The following is a 19,778-nucleotide window of genomic DNA, read 5'->3' as shown; positions in this document are numbered from 1 at the left end:
TCCGACCTATAATAAGACGAGATTCCCTTAGTGACTACGCTTATATTCTGTTGTGTTATCTATAGTACAATGAGTCGATGGGTTCGTTAATTGAATGAAAGAAGCTAGCTCACCAACGGATACACACGCTTATTAATTAATTAACGAACAGCGCCTATGTTGACAGCATCAAACCAGCAACATGAGCGAAAATTCCGTAACTCCATATTGGATTACATGGACAATATTGTACATGCTGTGCTATAGGTTGGCTAAACTTGGCAACAGATTGTATCTTTGAGAAATGGAGAGCATACCACAGTTACCTACGTGTATTGTACCTTCATGGATAAATTGGTAGCGCAATAATACTGACATTACAGTACTGTACTTGGAGATGGGATAGATCTCATACGCTGTCTGTTTACAGTATGCAGTCTCACAACCTCTTCCTCAAGGAAGGATTGCTACAGATCCGATCGTAACTTTCAAACGCCACTTCTACTACAAAATGTGTACATATGCGTATAATGATCTGTGTTAGACTGTATGGACAGTAGATCAAAAATGAATTAAACATTGCAGTAGTGTCTCGGAATAATTGATAATGCAAATCTTGTGTAGGCAGGCATACGATTGGTCAAGCTCCTCAAACAAATGACGTATGTTATCAATCTGTCATGGCTGTCATTGCTTGCACTTATTTCGCTGGAAATGGATTACACAGCAAGGATAGTATTCCTATAATATGGTCACCGTGAGCGTTATGATTTTCTAATGGATAAGCTTACCAAATGGGTACAATATAGTATCGTATAGTGCATGCCAGTCATAATACTGTATTAGACTAGTGCAGCAGCTATGACAGCATTGGAAACGAATTGAAATTTCCCAAAACATCCACTACGGTAATCAGTTCAATTCATAGGTTAATTCAAAACTTGCACTTCTCCACTGCACTGATACCTAGCGACACCATAAAATAGCGCACAAAATGAATACAGATAACCATTGAAATTTTACTCTGTTAATACTATTTTGTGCACCATCATTGACTTTTTTCCATTCGATTACCGCCACTAAACTTACAACAGTCCCTGCACAAGTAGATGCAGTGCATACCCATATACGCGTACTATGCAAACAAGTACCATAATCTACGATCATTCCATAGCCAATCAATCAAGGCTGGGCTTTACCCTTCTCTAAGGGTCTCTAGTGGGCTTTATTATGTTGCTATTTGTTTATTTATTTGTTACGATACAGTGTGTACTTTTCCAAAAAAAATTATAAAGATTTATGGCCCATATGTATAAATTGTCCTTTACCCTTTTCCCCAAGTGAACTGTTGCAATATCGTTAGTGTAACGATTCAAATAGTAATCTTTAATCTGATCCCTGACACGCGACTAAGCTATAAGTAGATCCTACGTTAAGTCAGTTATGGAAATGCATTCAAACTTCATCTTGAGTGGAATGAATTTAAATAGACAAGATTCGTTACAGTATCGTAAAAAAAAAAAACACTATAGTACAGTATGTAGGTTTATTCAGTAATAAAATTAACCTTCACCAGTACGTGAACAAATAAATCATTCGATATTGAAATAGATTCTTACCGATCATGGTATTTGATGGTAGAATTGTACACCGCGAAAATAAGACCAATCAATCAAACTACAGACCGTAATCCACCCAATCTAGAAAAGAGTTATTAACATTTTAGCATTATATAGTGTCTACTTAAAGTTGCCGCATTGACGTATATATTGATTACGATAAGAAAAGAGGTAAATTATTATTATTAAATAAAGCAAGATTCTATCATGCAATGCAGTATAGTAACTTTACTAGTGTATTCTTAAATGCTTTACCATAAGTCAAAATTTGTAATACTACCGTATATTGCCACAACATATCTACTATATCTATATAGCATCAAATGAGTGAATCAATAATCATAATTTTATCTGGCTAATTAGCGACATAAGAAAGCCACCCTGTCGATATCACTGACAGCTATTACAATACCTAGCAGGTAATCGTATTTTATCACAACAAACGCATAAGATTATACCTTAAATTAACTAACATTTTAAAATTATTAGAGAGCTGTTACGAAGTTAGCCGATCCCTGCCAAATGAGCGGCTTACCTACTGATGATCTACAACAGAGTTAAGGCAAACTTAACTGTAGTTTATAGTAGCTCGCAAAAATGGACAATGTCCGTTAGTTTAAGATAATTTATTAAATCGATAACTGTGGAAGATATCCCGCAATGATCAGACGACGGTAACAACGACAACACACGTTTGCATACGATTGCACTGTGATATAGATATGCTGGAAATAGTATGGCACAATACTAAAATACGGACTACATACTTTGTTTGATAAGACTATGATAAACTAACATGATAAAGTAGTATTACGATAAACACATTCCTTACTTTTACTTGATACGTGTGTAATAGCGTTTACTTACATTTAGCTAATCTGTTTATTCTAGCATATTGACCATCTTGATACAGCGAAGAAGAGAATTAAATGACGCAAAAAGACGTAACCGCACCTTCTATAAGTAATCAATCAATATGTCAATGACGTAAAATAGTAGCTGTAAAACAAAAAAGTTATGACGTCTTTCTAAATGTGTCGACTTTATACGAAGATTGGATATTGAACTTTTGTTGCATTTCCTCTATATGAAAGACTTCTAACAATGGATTCTTCACGGTACCATTTCAATCAGTAAACAGACAATAAAAATATCCTAAATGCTATGAATTAATAGCAATTAAAATGAATAAAAAATCTACAGTATGCGTTTTGACTAACAATGATTACACTCTTTATGATAGTAACTATATTATTGGTTGTCGCTTACATTATAATTGCAAAAGTAATAGTAGAAAGATTACTTATTTTCATTACATTTGCTAATTTTGTGAACTCAATTAGAGTGGAAAAAATCATAGCTATATGCGATATTTGCTATCGAATGGAAGCAATAATGTAGCTATTAGATCACACCTTGAGAAATAGTAAAGTCAGAAAGTGAGACTGCTAAACTTGAAATATTTTGATCGTAACCGATACAGATGACAACTACTTGATTTAAGCTGTGATCATTAAACTGTGTGTTGTGCTGTAATTGGCATTTTTTCCATAAAATTCGCGGGTACTATACTGTAGAAACAAGATAAAAGCTTGTTACGTTTTCAAAGGTAACGAATTTATACTGCTATCACAGCAGAGTAGCATACAAACACCCACAATTAACTACTGTAGGCCAAGCGACTCATTCTCTTGTTGTTTCTAGACTAGCCATATTAATAGAGAGTGCAGCATTATATTATCAATGCTATTAAATCATCTTGATTATATTTGCCATAAAAAACAGCACAAGTCGATATTTCAGGAAAATATCTTGCAAATTATTAAAATTGACAAAAAGACACTTTAGATAGCGCTTATATAAAGATAAAAAGGTTACGTTATCATGAAAATGTAACAGTTTTATTAATTATAACTGAGTACAATAAGGATATGAATATAAATTTCCCAAGCTAGCGATCATTATTGATTCCGCATCACATAAAAGAAAAAAACAGCATATTAATACTGTAACGCTATCCGTACTATATTCCATTTAATGGTCCTATTGAAGTGTTGGATATCATTGATATTATACCATTACCATGGGAGTAATTAGCTCCAATATCGATCGTTTAGATGTGAAATTACAGATGCATGAGTGTAATATCTCTTAAAAAACAAACTGATAGCTAGCTGATCATTGGCCAAATAATCTTCTACAGTTGTTCATTACAAGTGTGTCCGTAAGTAATGGCTTTTAAAATCAAAATGTACAAAACTGGTATTTACCATTAGCATATTATATTTGACCATATTAAGCAATTGTTATAATATTATAATTATTAATTAATTATATTCTTCCATTCTTCGTTGTTTATCAGTTAGCATCAATATGCCAGCTATTTCTTATAATCTCTGTCGTTAATAATGAGTAATAGTGCCAATTATATTGCTGTAGTATGATATTGTTATACAGATTTTGCGTTCTACGTATACGAAGGCTGTTTGTTTAAAGAATACGTTGCGATATACTATTTGTGTTAGAATATTGTAGCAGTATAAATTGTATGGAAGCGAATTTTCCCCCTCTTCTTCGTACGCCATCAACATGCCATACAGCTTGCTTAGCCAGTTTCTAGTGAAGTTTGTACATTCGCGACACTCCTGCTAATCTGTAACAAAAAATAAATCAATTCATTCCTGTTAATACCGTGCCTAAGTAGGCTTACGCGTACAGCGACTTCTCAAATTTTTTTTTTTTTGGGGGGGGGGGTAAAAAAATTGAACAGTGCCTGACGCGTATAACTAATTGTAGTATACGGGTTATTAGCCTTAGGTTGGTAATCCGCCAACTCAAAATTCTGAGTTGTTAAAATCGAGCAAATCCCTAATGTAACACAAAATAGTCAACACCGTATAAATTGACTTATAACAGTTAAGTTTATCAACATCCGTGTGTCGTCCGTCGGTGAAGAATTCCAATATCTTCCCATCATAATAACAGTCGAAAATGGTAAGATAAACCGGCTAATCAACTTAGCCTCCACGATAACAATTTTAATTCTATACAACTTATACAAATTATCACTAATCGCTCCTCTACATAGGAGTCATCAATCACATTAGTGCATTGCTTAATAACATTAATTAATATGGCTATCAGCTACGGCCTTACATAGCACATACTATACTGTATATTTGCCGTTTCATCATACTAGCCTTATCAACTCTTGCTTTATCAAGACATACTGTTTAAATAATAAAATAATAATTAATAATAGATTAGTTGAGCTCGTCAGCTTCCAAGCCAGCGCTCACGGTTCCGTTGTGTTTCCACTCTTAGTTGTTAACGTTGGTACGAGGGACTTTGATACACTTCTCCTAGTAGGCTTACTAGAAATCACTTTTTATTTAGGATTTACTGCATTTAAATATAGCTGAGATAAGCAGTAAATTGCAATAAAATTCAAATTTCCTGTATTTTTAGTATATTAAATCTTAAATCGATAGTGATATGAATCACGAAAACTTTGCGCAAGAAATAAATCTCCTATTTTATTAGCGTAATACTCGTAACTGAGCGAAGTCATCAGCAAATCCCTTCCAAAACTATTTTAGTAATTTTTAGTAATGACTATAATATGATAATAATAAGCGTGCATTTCCATGTTCAGACAGTTTGACATATGACTCCGGTCTGACTTATAAAGCCGCTCTGTAAGCAATTAAAATGGAATCATGCCCAGAAGATGATTCAAGAGCATACTTTGTGATGTATATGCTTATTGGCTAAGGGTAGGATATATACATATGTTAAACATGCCGAAGCCTACAGCTAAATAAGGGCATAATTTTAATATAAACGTAGATTGTAATATTAACCTTTCTACTGTAATATAATAAAAATAATTTGTTTTGCAGAGGCCTGAATCAGTGACCTCTGATGGAAAATGTAATGAAATTTCAGAAAAAGCGAGCTGCCTCTCCATAACCCTGAAAGTAGATGCTCGTATAAAAGACTTCATATATACGAGTATAATATGTACATGTATCACTGATAGTCCCTGACTGTGCAATTATAGGCTAACAAATTATAAATTGTTCATTATTTAATGTCAACTTTTTATGCAGCGCCAAAATAACTTGAATATCCAATAACCTAGTAATGTAATCAATGATAAAGTGCATCACTTGTTCACAATCTGACATGTACTGCTCTAGCTTCGTGTCGATTCCAATACTGCATACTAGGATTTCGTTTCACTACTGGGATAATGCGTTGTGCATATACACTATAGCCTGAGTTACTGTAGTTTTTATTGCTTGTAGTCTACTCTTCACTTCATCCTTTCTGCCTCCTGAATTATTTGACATGACAGCGTTATTGTGTTGCTTTGAGAAGGGAGAGAAAAATTCGCAAGACTTTTTCTTGAATTTAGTCCCCTGCCATAGTAATAAGCTCTAATTCACAGTCAATTCTAGAAATATACCTGTATTTTCCTAGTAGTCCATGCCAGTATATTGTATCACGTACTACTGGAAGAAGATCAGGATTGATCTCTCTTGGATAGATACATTATTGGACTCATCGCGTTAAAATATTGTGCCAAACAACTGGTTATGACAGCACTTAAGTATGGGGATGATCGATTTTAAATTGACTGATTTTTTCTAAATTAAGTCATATTACATAGAATCTTCTTATATTATCTGTTACTAAGTTCTGCTTAAAAACAGTTGTATAAGATCGTTGATGTGATTTAAATTAGTACCAGTGATTTAGACAAGGAAACTATTCAAAGTAACCATTTTTCGATATTGACGGCCTCATTTTGTAAGAAAAGTCCGTCTGTCTGGCGTAGTGAGATGCTTGTACAGTACAATGTACAGTACACAGTACACATTACGGTACTGTACAATACAAACTGTACTAAAGACTGTGCAAGGCCTACTGTACACTGTATGCCAGACGCTTCTCTTTCGCCAACAGGATTCAAAATGTCGATCTTACAGGCTGTTGTACGCGGATTCCTGCGTGGTGCCGAGAGAGGCATGACTTCCAAGCGTGGCAATAAAAACTTCTATAAAGGTATTGTGCTTTTATTGTGATGGAAGTGGCGTTTCTACAGGCTTAATTTCTTACATAATGGCAAAATCAAAGGCAAATGAAGTATGAAGTCGGATAAGAGTGCCATACGACTTTGCTCCAGTTCGCAGTTTAGTCGAATTTACAGTAGAAATTAAATTTGTGTTATAGGACAATTACTGCTAAACCACTTTATTGAGTCGCAAATGTATCATAGAATGGTTATACTGTACACTTCGATGATAGCGATAACGACGGATGAGATGTGTTGGCAACGATAGAAATATCTTAGCATGGATGGACTCCATTGCAGCTGATTAGATTGATTGTCATGGATAGTCATCGTTGTGAGAGCTTGCGATAAAATCCTAATCGATTTATTACAAGAATTAGTTCATATTGCTTTTGGATAATCTACTTTCCATAATTTGGATACGATAAATGTGCTTCTGATTGTTATAAGGTTGTAACTTTACTATGGTATTAAGTTTATAGTATTGACCACATTATCCGTCGTTTTCGCATGGTACTGTAAACGCGATTGAATAGCTCATAGAGTCTTCGTCTAGGAAAGCAATCAACGTAGCCTAGGCCCACGTTACTTTACGTCTGACTTACATTTTAAAGTCTTGTTTTGTTACTAATTTATTATTTTTATAGCCTGTTACTAAGTAAAATATATATATGATGTATAGATCTAGGCCATAAATAACGTCATTTAACTTTAAACTAATAGGAAGAGGGGCTAAGTCCAGCGGGACAAAGACAAAAAGAGGTTAGAAATGATACTCAATTTATTACCCACTGCATACGGTAATCAAGCCGTTGCTATCATCATTTTCTTCAAGTCTGTAAAAGTTATAGTGGGTTGATAATCTGTTAGTATATATACAGGAGCAACTTCGATCAAGTCGATAATGATAGTATAGCTTAATGGCTTATATACAGTATCATTTTCACTACTTAAGGTAATATACGTACACGTTTGTTTGTAGGTGGATTTGTAGTGCAACCACATAAGATTCCGGAATTAATGGTGCCTGATTTGACCGACTTTGAGGTTGGTATTAACATTTATAAAGTATTTATCTACCTTAGTACGTAAACTTTGACTGCAACCTATCCTATTCATGTTCTGATCTCCATGCTCTTTGACATTCCTCAATAATCCAAAGATTCCGACTACGATATGTCATACCAGCGAAATTGCACATTTAACATATTTAACACAATTGAACATGTCAATTCCTCATAATCTTAAAAACTCATTTTGTCACTCTAGTTACACGATATGAAATTCGAATTAGTAGTACTTATGTATAATCATCCAAAGTTTTAAATTAATTGCACGATGTAATAAAAAATTACAGTTATAATTGTGTAACGATGCTCCGAGAATTACTAAATCGTTTAAAATTTTTACATCACTGTACAGTAGATGACTTTTACAGATAATTTAAATGCATTGCATACAAATAACAACGCTTATATTTCCTTTCTGAACTTGATAGTTATTGATTCGTAAATTAATATCTCTAATGAAACATTACTTACAATCGCAAACGAATTCACTGTGAACCACATAATTTGCAGCTGTGTGCAACATAACATTATTCATGTCTCAACTTTATAACGACAATGCTAAAACGCTCCATTTTTCATTATTAACTTAATGTTGTCATTGATTCCTTTAATATAGCTAAAGCCGTACGTTTCCCATAAAGCTTTAAAGATCAATCCGCCTATCGTTACATCAGAAGATTTGCTAACTCGCTTGCCAATAAATCAAGAGAAGTCAACGGTATAACCAAGGATCAGTTTTACAAACGCAAAGAAATGAGAATTATTATGATGACATTAAATTCATTTTCGCAACATGAGCTTCAAGTTAAACAAACTTGCATTGTTTGAATATAGTGCCGAAATTTTTGTACAGTGTAGATACTCAAATGTTGTGTTGTATGGTATGTATTGCGGCTAAAGAACTATCATTTTTCTTTAATTTAAATCGGAGCTCATGTAATTACGTAAATTAAAGGAAAATATATGAATTGGTATTTGGCATTTACCAACAATCAAGTTTAAATTTATGATCACATTGCACCTCATACTTTTCTGGTACTAAATTGTAAACAGCTGCGTGTGAACTGAATTCTGTTATAGCAAAATATCTAGATGAATTTACTAATTCGCATCTATGGATAACTGATGTTAATTAAAGTTAAAATTTGCGTAGTTTTATTTTAATCTGCTAATGAGATCACGTTATGATAAGCGTTTATGCTAAAAACTATGTAAAAACTACTCGATAGCATTGATGATGCAAACGGTAATTCTAATAAATAAGAAAAATACGACTCCTACATTTACATATCGCTGCTACTGAAAATACTACAGTAATAACTATATTCTTAGCATAAAGTTGCCAAGAAGTTGAATTTTATCATAGGCAATACTGCAAGACCATCTTTGGCGTGAGTTATAACGCCCATCATTTATTATGGGAACTAAACGATTGTATTACGAAACCTTTAAGGGAACCCATTCTATTTCATAATTCTAATCTACTATCAAAACAGTAACCCAAGTTCACAACTTAGTCACATCTTGCGCGATATTTATTTCCTTTCTCTCCAGCTTTTTCAAGTTCTAAACCTTTATGCATTTAGGCAAGAACCACTATAAATTTGTTAGCTATTATTTTTGTACATAATTGTCTATCATAAACGTAAATTAAATATTTTTTCGCGTACAGATAATAATTAATAATGATGACATTAAAATGAAGTATAATTAATAGTTCAGATAGCAACTGCATATGTTGCAATAGTTAACATAATCACTACATCGCTAAAAAGAGCAGATGTAAAACATCCCGACAAACATATAGTATATAATTCTATTATTAATTTGTAGAGATAAGACCACAACAAGCTTTAGACCTTGGTAGCCCAAAGAATAAGAAATATCACGATTTCAGTAATATCTCGTTACAAAGTAAAACGTAATCCGATCGACAATTCAATAGACCACGTTTATGTACTAAAAGCAGACAGAGGTATTAATAAACAAAAAAGGCAACATTAATTTAAGATGGCCAATAAAAAGTGATCTTATTTCCATATATATCAAACTTATTATTCTACAAAATACAGTCAATAATAATTTTTATGGAGAGGAAATTACATTTCTGTTCTAACAGTATAAATTATTATTGTTATAATATCACAATCTTCGGAGCTACGTGTACCATAAACGTACACACGCTATAGTTATATGTAGGTATTTATATATATATGCATTGTCATACTGCTATATATAGAGAGAGATATACTTATAAATAACAGTTTTACTGTAACATATATAGACGGCAAATGTTATCGCTTTAAGAGTTCATATACACAATCAAGTTGTTGACATGTCCACTACAGATATACCACATATACTTGTATGTCACATATAAGAGCGGTACAATATAACAAGCATAATCTACATATTCAAAATTATCTCTAGATGAGACGTATTATAGTAGAAACCTACCATCGAGCATACATATTTATAACTTACTACAATACTTTTTTATTAGCTTCAACGATGCTGCAGATATAATTTATTTAATTAATGTATTACGGCATGATTACTTGTAAGTAAAAATTTCAACGACTTTTAGATTCTGGGATGCTCCTACTTTTTTCCGTCTTTCGATGACCTACTTTCTCATCTAAAAGTATCAAAATTTACGTTAGAGCTTAACCAAATCAACAATTTATCAAATCTAAATTTTTTCGTAAACGAATGATAATTATAATTAGGTATATTTTGCATATTATATTAATACATTCAGCTTCATTACCTTGATTAGAACTTCGAGATGAACGATTTTGTGAAATCCTGTCCCCAGGCCATATATTTGCGTCTGGAGATTCTCTGACACCTGAGGAATAACATGACGGGGCTCTATAAAGGCGATTGTAAGTATTACAATCTGGACTGCTTACGGTTGGTGTTGTTGCAACTAAACCGTTTGGCTGCAGATTCTAAATGTAAAACATTCAAAGAAATTAAAATGTTAATAATAAAAACGTACCGTATTGATGTAACTAGTGTACTAAATGTTACACTGTGATAAAGTCAAACATTATTATAAATCGATAAGAAAGTCGTTATAACTATACAGTTATCAATCTACCAGAGTATATTGACCATCAGAAGCCTTTAATAATTTACTATAGTCCAATTTATCAGCATCCATCGATGCCAAATATGGTGTGCTACCCGTAAAAGTTGGCAACACATAGCCAGGAAGTTGACATAGCTGTTGGTTGACAGGTAAGTGGACAGGGAGAGTCGCCTGAGGAAGTATCGAAGCAATTAGTAAGATATCTTTAAAATAACATCACAGGGTATATAAGTACGATCTTACGGTATTATTCAATAGATTATAAATATGTAAAGATTAGACTAAAGATTGCGTACGTGTTTCAGAAACTCTGCATTAGCGAACGGAAATTGCTGGCCTAGCATTACACTAGGTATAGCACTATTTTCCCAACCATGACCAACTTGATTGCATGATGGCATAATAGTGGCTAAATTACCCCCTGGTATTCTACAATCTATCAATTTATTCTGACAAGACGGATTCACAACTGGCTGGCCATTATAGAAGTAAGAATATGCTGATAATGCACTTCCTTGCTCCGGGTTAGTTGGTGCCGTAGCAACTTTAGGTCTTATATCTAATAAGATTAGAAAGGAAATATCGTTATCATATGACTCATCTTAAAGATAGAAAGAACTCAATTTGTTGATATAATTTAAAACTTAACCAGAACTGGAATTAGATGCACTGGACTTTCCTTCTTTGCTACGTGAAGCATCTTTAGTTTCGCAAGAAGGAGATTTAGAATTAGCTTTAGATATATCGCTATTGGCTTGTTGTGATGACGTAGGCGTTTGCATTTGTGATATAACAGTATGATGCTCTTCGCTTGAAATCGTTTTTTCAGCCACTTTTGGGCGTACCGCTATAGCAGCAACAGAAACCGCATTGCTACTGCGATTTTCGTTATCATCACGACAAACATTTATGGGAATGAACTCAGATTGCATCGCTGAGCGATGATTGTTAGTTTTGCCTTCCATAATATCACCGACTTCGTCATCTTCGTCGTCATCTTCATGTTCGGAACATTTCAAGTCAATTTCAAATAATTCTTTATGAGTTTTTTCTTCGCTATGATGCTCGGAAATTTCACGAATTTTGGCAACATCTTGACTTTTACAGGATAAAGTAAAGTCTTCATCGCATGTCTGAGTTTCCACCGTGCGTGATACATTATCGCCATGGTTATTGCTATTCTTACCATTCTATTAAAATAGTTGTCAACGGATATATTATGTGATCGTAATAATATCAGAGATGTTCGAAATCGTCGTTTACATTCCTATTAATTTTAGTATAACAAAATTACTGACCTCAGGTGTCGGTTCGTTAACTACTTTTGAAGGCTGACGAGTGACAGACGATGAATTCTTCGAAGGAATGTTATCGGTGCTTATTTGTCCTAATTTTGTAAATGCTGATTCTTTATCATGATGTAAACCATGGTGCTGAATATGAAGCTGCTTTGGAGCTATGATGATATAAAAGGGTGAAAAGAAGTCAATTCGGTGTAATACGTAAAATACAGTAACAAATTATTACAACAAGAAAATCATAACGGTTACTATTGCGTCCTGGATATTATAGGTATTTTAGTAAGTACTCTACTTACCAACTTTAACTTGACCATTGAAATCAACGTCAGAATTCTTTTAACAATAGTAAAAATTCAATATTACAAATTACGGTATGTACAGTATAATCCCTAATATTAGTGATAATGAGTAAGTTCTGCACTTTTACCTTTTTGCGAGATAATGAATTTCTGGATGGCCTTGTTAAGAGGTTCTTTAAAGTAGCTATGACATCTTTCGAAGCAGTACCTGGAACGAAACCGAATATAAGTGTAATAAAAGGCAAAAGCAGTAACGTTTAACTCCTATAGTTGACATTACAACATCATAGTCTATGCGTAAAGCATTCTTATACGCGTGCATCAGTAAACTAATACAAAACTAATTGGCGAATAGAATAGCATAAAGCTTAAAATATAAACTATTTCTTATAATAGATGTTTTTACTATTATTACGACAACACAAAACATATTATCGTTTTAAATATAATCACACACTAAAAATGTTTGTAGCCAAAAATTTACCTTCCTTGTCATAAGAAGTGGGTACTACATTACGTGAGTAATTATTTCCATGGTCAGTGCTAACAGAAGACTCAGTAGTTGCTTTCATGGATCTTTCAGGTGGATTATGACTAAAATGTGAATTTTTGCAAACAACGGTTGTAGTCCATTTTAATTTTCATAGCAAATACCAATTACTAAAATAATTCTGCAATACCCATAACGAACAAATTACAGTATCTATATTATATTATAACAGTATATCTCATAAGCAAATTCAACTAAATCCGATTTCATTCTTATAGAAAAACGCCATCGGAGTTCGATAAACTATCACTAAAACTAACACATTCAATTCGGTATACCTAACACTTATCCTATGTTCTTTCGAAGAGTCTTCCACAGTAGGTAAACTAGTTTGAGTATCATTAGTAAGTTTACTATCCACCACAGCTATAGATTGTTGAGTAGTTTTCGGATGTTCCTTATTGCAGAATTGACGAAAATTTACAGTATTAGATTGTGAAATATGCTCTTCCGAATGTTCCTGAGGATTACTAGAATATCGCCCAATGCGAATATAATTAACATCTTTATTTATGGATTGGCTTGCGGATACCGTTGATGGAGTGCCATGTCGTGAATTGGTTATTACATTCTTCCCATCTTCATCACATTTCCTCTTTTTACCACGCGGAGAGGATGCGTTCGAATTGTAATTAACTTTATAAACAACTTGATGATCTTTGATATTATCTTGATGATCGGGAAGGGGCGATTGATTTACGGGTCGATAAAATTGTCTCTTTTCATGGCGATTTTGATTTAGCAACGATGAATTGCTTAATTCACTTTTGCTAGAATTAATTGTAGCTATCGGTGTTGTTGGAGCGGATAATGTAATTCGTTGACCAGCTGAGGGTGGCGGTGTTAATAATTCAACAGCAGATGATGGTCTTGATGTACTGTTATTTCTATCATAATTAATGCTATTAGAGTTGTTACTAGCTGAGTTTCCAGAATTGGTATTATGACCACTGGTATTATTTGTTTATTATTTTTTTTCACAATATTCTGCCAAGTGTTTGAGAATGGGGTGACAGATGTATTTGGGCTTACACTTGAAGGTGGAAAAGGAAAATGAGATGTCGATTTAGCCGACGATAGCGGTGATTCAAAAGGTGTTGTACAACGAGAATTACTTAATGATAATAACAAACTAGCAGCTTCGGTATCGTTCATTTCGCTAAAATCATCATCACTAGCTGCCCGATCGCCAGTACTGCTTGCATCAGTAATCGAATTGCCATCGTTAGCTGATGAAGGACGTTGAGTAGAATCACTAAAAAGATCTTTCTTTGATGCACCTTTAATGCTATCACCATGCTGCGTCAAGTGCCTTGAACAATAACCACGACGTTGCGATTCTTTATAGCAACCTTCTTTCGAACATAGTCGTCGCCATTGCTTGCCATTGAATTTTTTTCTGACACCCATAGGCGTAATGACGACATCCCCTTTTTTATATTGGACCCCACCAGTAGATTGAGCTCGCTTATTCAGCCGACTGCCACCAGTAATGCTTCCATTACTGCCACTCAAATCAGCATCATCATTAGTATGAGTAGGACTTGGCGTAATAACACAGCGATCTTCAGAGCCAGGTATTACAGAATGCGGTCTAATTTGTTCATTACCTTGGACACTATAACACTGCCATTCTTTCAACTCATCCTCAGATGGGGCGCTATCAGTTTGCTCATCATCATCGTTGTTGTTGTCATCTTCATCCATTCCGTTATTTTCATCACTGTCGAAAGTATCATCATCATCATCATCATAGCTGCCACTATCTCGTTTTGTTATAGATCGTTGATAATGAGTTGCAGCAGCAATATCGCCAGGTCGACGTAATAGACGTAAATCAGAACATTTCTTCCAAACAGTTTTAACCCGGCAGCCATTACTTAAAGTTTCACCTACATCATCTAGGACAACTTCATATGAATTTCCTTTGATACTTGTTACTGTACCAATACAGTAGGTAACACTACCTTCAATTGGCTGAATACAGACACGGCTATCGACATTAACAAAATCAACAGAAGGCACTGAGCTTGATATTAAATCAATTTTTTTCCCTTTCCAAGGATCGAGAAAAGTAGTTTCTAACTGATTATGATCAAATATCACTGTTACGACCTCTTTCATTCCAATACGGTCGCTGTAACTTTCTTTTACGGTAGCCATGTAGTAATAACGATCACGTCGAGCAAGCACCTTTTGTCCACTTAAGGCATTATCACGGCGTAACGATGAAGATGGTGATATGACTCTACTTTTCTTCAAACTTGAAGTTAAAGTATTATTATAGCTAGTTTTTTCACTGAAGCAGCGTTGATGTCGTTTATTACCTCGCTGTGAAAGTTGTATCGATTTAGATTGTGGCATTCTATCGGCCAACGGTGATGGCGAATATCTAACACGTTTAGGTGACGCAATTGTAGGCGTCTTTTCAATGCCTGAATCACCCCCAGGTGTTATACTACGTGTAGGCGAAATACTTTCTGCTTTATATAGTTCTCGCGGTAACGCCAATTGATTCTTACTGCCTGATCTACCTTTGTTTTCAGAATCATAAAATGGCGCTCGCTCCTGTGTAAAGTTAGCCTGGTGCTCTTTGCAGTTACCATTTGCAATTGTATCGTCAGTATTACTAGTAATTTGATGATCGGGATGTATCTGATGTTGTATTGTTGTTGGCCTTGAGCTAGGAAGATTTCTACTATTACAGCCGAATATCAAAAAATACAAATAAAAGTTTAAAATACTACATATTTAGAATGATATAATTAAACATCTTGTAAAAATCATAATTCGTTTTAAATGTGAAAAATTTACTTTATACTGCTTAGTACAGTATATAATGGACTGATTTGTACTGCACTTCAATGACAACTAAGAGCGGTCTACGACATAATCTCTTAATTTTTTCTATATTCTTTTGTTACAATTAGGCACGATTTTTATTATACAGTTACGTTACGAACATTAACTAAATTATAATCAGGGATGATCCTATGATTCTAGTCTATTCTTTGCCTAGAAACCAGACCTGTTTTAAGTCAATGAGCAGTAACTATTCGTTTACCTTCCAGCTTTATTTACTTCATCTTTTATGTGACCATCTTGGCCATTGACAGTAGAAATACTATTCTCATGTGATGACCCATTTGCTCTAGCTGTATCACATTGAGGTTCTATCCTATCCGAGGTTGACGAAAATATACGATATCCGCCACCATGACGATGATGCAGTAAATGCCCTTGACTACGACTCATTCCCAATATTACCAGTACAATCAGTAGATAAAATTAATTTTGTTCGTGTAATTTGCAGCCTTGAAAAATAAAAATCATAAAAAATATTGATTAGTTTTTATTTCAAATTTGGTCGAAAACGTTTACTGTAGTGGCATTACACACGTAACACATTCTATTAAGTTCAACCTTATAAATTATGATGCTATGTTGTTACAAAAATTATTAGCATACATTTGCAATGCTGTACAATTTCAAAGTGTTTTAGTAATAACAATTTCTAATACGAAATTTTATTTATGTACACTATAAAAATCGTTCGAATGGGAAACCGAAATTGTTTGTCTCTCTAACTGCGTATACGCAGGAGTCTTAACTCAATGATCATGTTTAAGGTATCTATAATCTAAATATCACTTAGTGGTTCTTAGGATATTGTCGCCAATATCGTCATTATGTGTCTAATTATTTTACATCAAATTTCGCAAATGCCCCCGTTGTGCAAGTTATAAAAAGCGTAACGATGGAAGAAAATTAAAAAATATTGAATAAAAAGCGATGAAAAAATGGATTAGTATCTCATCGATATCACGGCATTATTATTTTTGTTTTGTTCATAGAGTAAATAATTAATTTCAGTTTCCTTCCAACTCAATCACAAAACCTAGGCATAGTCTTCATTATCTTTGACCACCTTCTTTAAAAACTATGGGCAAGTAAATTAATATTACGCTTAATAACAACAATACTGTAAGTTTTGTTTTGTAACCTACAGTATATATACTCGGAATCATCCAGAATGCGATAAATAGCTAAGATTAGAAATGGATCAGCATTTATCGATGGGAACAATTTATCTTATCTTATTGTTGAACTGATACCGAAAGACCGAGAAAACGTGTGATACAGTGCTGTACTTAACGATATTAAAATGTTGAATGTTCTATACGGTGGATATCAACAAAAATATCGATATATTATACAGTGCATGACTACACTACAAAGCATGTGATTTTAATTTTTTGCACTATACAGGTCATGACTCAAGAGGCCTACATTATAATTGTACTATTTCATCGAATAAAGTACCTACAGTACAATATTTGTCTAGTTCCAAAGCGTTGTTATGTTGTACTGTAATGTAATTAAAGAGCAGTGCTACAATACGTAGTCCAAAATTAAACTAATACTCATTATTATACTCAGAAGAAAAATGATACGAATACGTCATGCGCTTGATGTGTTTCTGCAATTTTAGTATAATTCTATTTTATTCTTCTTATTATTAGCATTCAGTATGCACGTATATTACTACAAAATATTGTGCAGTATATATATGCACGTATACACGTATAAAAACTTTCAAATTTTCATCTTGAATGATATAACTAGGTAAATTGATCTGGATTTATCTCTCATTTCCTAAGTTTTAAGGACTTGAACCATATTAACTCGAGTGAGGTCTGCTACTATCTCGATCATAACTCTGGCAGTGCTCTTCTGCAGTACTGTACATACTTTCCGTTTAGAAATCGCTTCTAAACAAACGTTAGCTAAACATTGATTGGTTACAATAGCATAGTACGTAACATATTGTACTGCAGAAGTCTACATCGTATTCTGTAGCATAGTTCAAAATTACTCATCAATTACGTATAATTATTAGCTTTCATCGACAACTGATTTCAAACAAGGGAATTCACCAGAAAGCCATCCTGCTAGTGAGTTTACAGTAATTATGTGAATATAAAAAGATGCCAATGTGCAGAATTCACCTTTATTCATACTTTCATAGTAGTTGTAATAAAAGAAAGGTGACAACCCGAAAAAGCGTCATGACGAAATAATCTCTCCAGGCGATTCGCTATCGGTTGGCAGGAATAAATTATTCCATTACAGTACGTTACGGTATTTTCAATTTCCACTCAGTCGCAAATTAGTCGCAATACAGTAATATAGAGAAAGTCTTTACTCATCATTAGTGCTAAGTAATTTAAGCAAGCGATCTACGAGTTTTCCTGGGTCATCCTGTAGATTCTGGATTTCTGTACCGAATCCGAATGTTATTTTTCATTGCTTTTGACTGAGTCAAAAGCAATGAAGTTTACTGTAATAGTTTAATGACATTTTCTTTCTTTTTTGTTACCGTGCGCAACTGTAGAGTATACTGTACGTACAGTACTGTAATCAGCCAGTCTCCACTTTACAGGTTACAAGCATTACACTGCACCCATGATTGAAGCATAATACAAGCACCTACTACAGTACTGTGCACTGTAGTACTGTATGTATTGTACTGTACAGTATGTACTGTAGTACATTGTTATTTATACAACTTTTTTTTTTATCATTACCCAAACGTAACGATGAAAAAAAAAAAAAAATTACTTCAGCTACAACTGTGAGCTGTACGATTTCTCTTTTATTTTTACTCTACTCGGATCATACTCTAATAGTGATATCTACATAGCAGTATATATAGTTATGAGCTTTATCCTTCTTCATTAAAATAGTCAAAGGATATTCCTATACACAGTACAGTAAATTCACTCCATTTACTAGGGAAAAAAAAACAATATCGTATGACATTTAAGTACAGTACTGTACAGTACTATAAGTCCGCTTGCGGATCTACAGATCTACTGTACCAATCATACGATTTTTCTTACTTGGTCATAAGGTTGGAATAACTTGAACCATTTATTTAAGGGCAATAAGAAGCGTCGACTTACGTTACTTATTAGAAACGGCAAAAACTCCGTTGCCCGGCTAACGAAATGTTGAAAGGTTCAGGTGATTTTAGATGGATTAACAACCAAATGTTCATGTCACTAACATGAGTACATGTACTGTACTCTATTTCTACGGCAAAGAATTAATGTGATGTTTCGTACGAGTCGGCAGTAGTATACAGCTACATGTCTGAAGTCTGCACGTCCGTGTTCACATTGATTAATTAATTAATTATATTATTTAATAATAATTACTGCACAGTGTCCCAATACAGTACTGTACGGTACAGTACTGCATTGGCCAAATGTCATGACACGAAGCGTACAACTGCACATATTGTACTGTATGACTGGTACGAGATACCGCATACTGTACAGTACAATAAGCGACCTAGTGTACAGTACAGTGTGCAATACAGTACTGTATGTACAGTACAATATAGGTAAAGCCCATAAGGATTGGCATTTTTGATGCCTTTTTTTTTTATTTATTTTAGTTGTTACTATTCAAGAAAACGAAGAAAACGGATCACATTGTACTGTACGTATAATTTTCCTTCTTTAATACTCTGCAGTGTACAGTGCACTGATATACACCGAGTATACAGTACAGTAGGGAATAGCAAAGGAAGCCAAACATCACAAGTACAAGTGTAAAACCATTTTACTCTCAGCGTGAAGCGATTCATGATGGTATTGGAAACAAACAGTCACACTCGTAGTTACTCAATATTATCTCAACTTCAAAATGTGCCTCTTCTAGATTAATAGGTATTAACTAGTTGATCCTAGCTGTTAATTCAGTACTGTACAGTAG

The 19,778-nt window shown here is 33.9% G+C and overlaps 2 protein-coding genes across 2 annotated transcripts; one reads left to right on the top strand and one right to left on the bottom strand.

The window, feature by feature from the left end:
• Positions 1 to 6,577: 6,577 nt before the first annotated feature.
• TRIADDRAFT_56002 (uncharacterized protein) lies at positions 6,578 to 9,673 on the top strand (the record flags this gene model as incomplete). Its single annotated transcript, XM_002112167.1, has 5 exons — positions 6,578 to 6,668; positions 7,402 to 7,440; positions 7,661 to 7,725; positions 8,365 to 8,466; positions 9,584 to 9,673. The coding sequence occupies 5 exons, from the start codon at positions 6,578 to 6,580 to the stop codon at positions 9,671 to 9,673; spliced, it is 387 nt and encodes a 128-aa protein (XP_002112203.1).
• A 648-nt stretch (positions 9,674 to 10,321) lies between these two features.
• On the bottom strand, positions 10,322 to 16,250 carry TRIADDRAFT_56001 (uncharacterized protein; the record flags this gene model as incomplete). Its single annotated transcript, XM_002111663.1, has 13 exons — positions 10,322 to 10,386; positions 10,519 to 10,702; positions 10,855 to 11,016; positions 11,142 to 11,404; positions 11,495 to 12,035; positions 12,144 to 12,301; positions 12,443 to 12,479; positions 12,574 to 12,653; positions 12,930 to 13,039; positions 13,274 to 13,916; positions 14,030 to 14,560; positions 14,963 to 15,693; positions 16,060 to 16,250. The coding sequence occupies 13 exons, from the start codon at positions 16,248 to 16,250 to the stop codon at positions 10,322 to 10,324; spliced, it is 3,696 nt and encodes a 1,231-aa protein (XP_002111699.1).
• Positions 16,251 to 19,778: the final 3,528 nt, after the last annotated feature.

The sequence above is a fragment of the Trichoplax adhaerens genome, genomic scaffold (assembly GCF_000150275.1).
Source record: "Trichoplax adhaerens TRIADscaffold_4 genomic scaffold, whole genome shotgun sequence".
Taxonomy (NCBI): domain Eukaryota; kingdom Metazoa; phylum Placozoa; class Uniplacotomia; order Trichoplacea; family Trichoplacidae; genus Trichoplax; species Trichoplax adhaerens.
The sequence above is the reverse complement of the archived record's forward strand: the minus strand, read 5'-3'. Positions and strand labels throughout refer to the sequence as shown.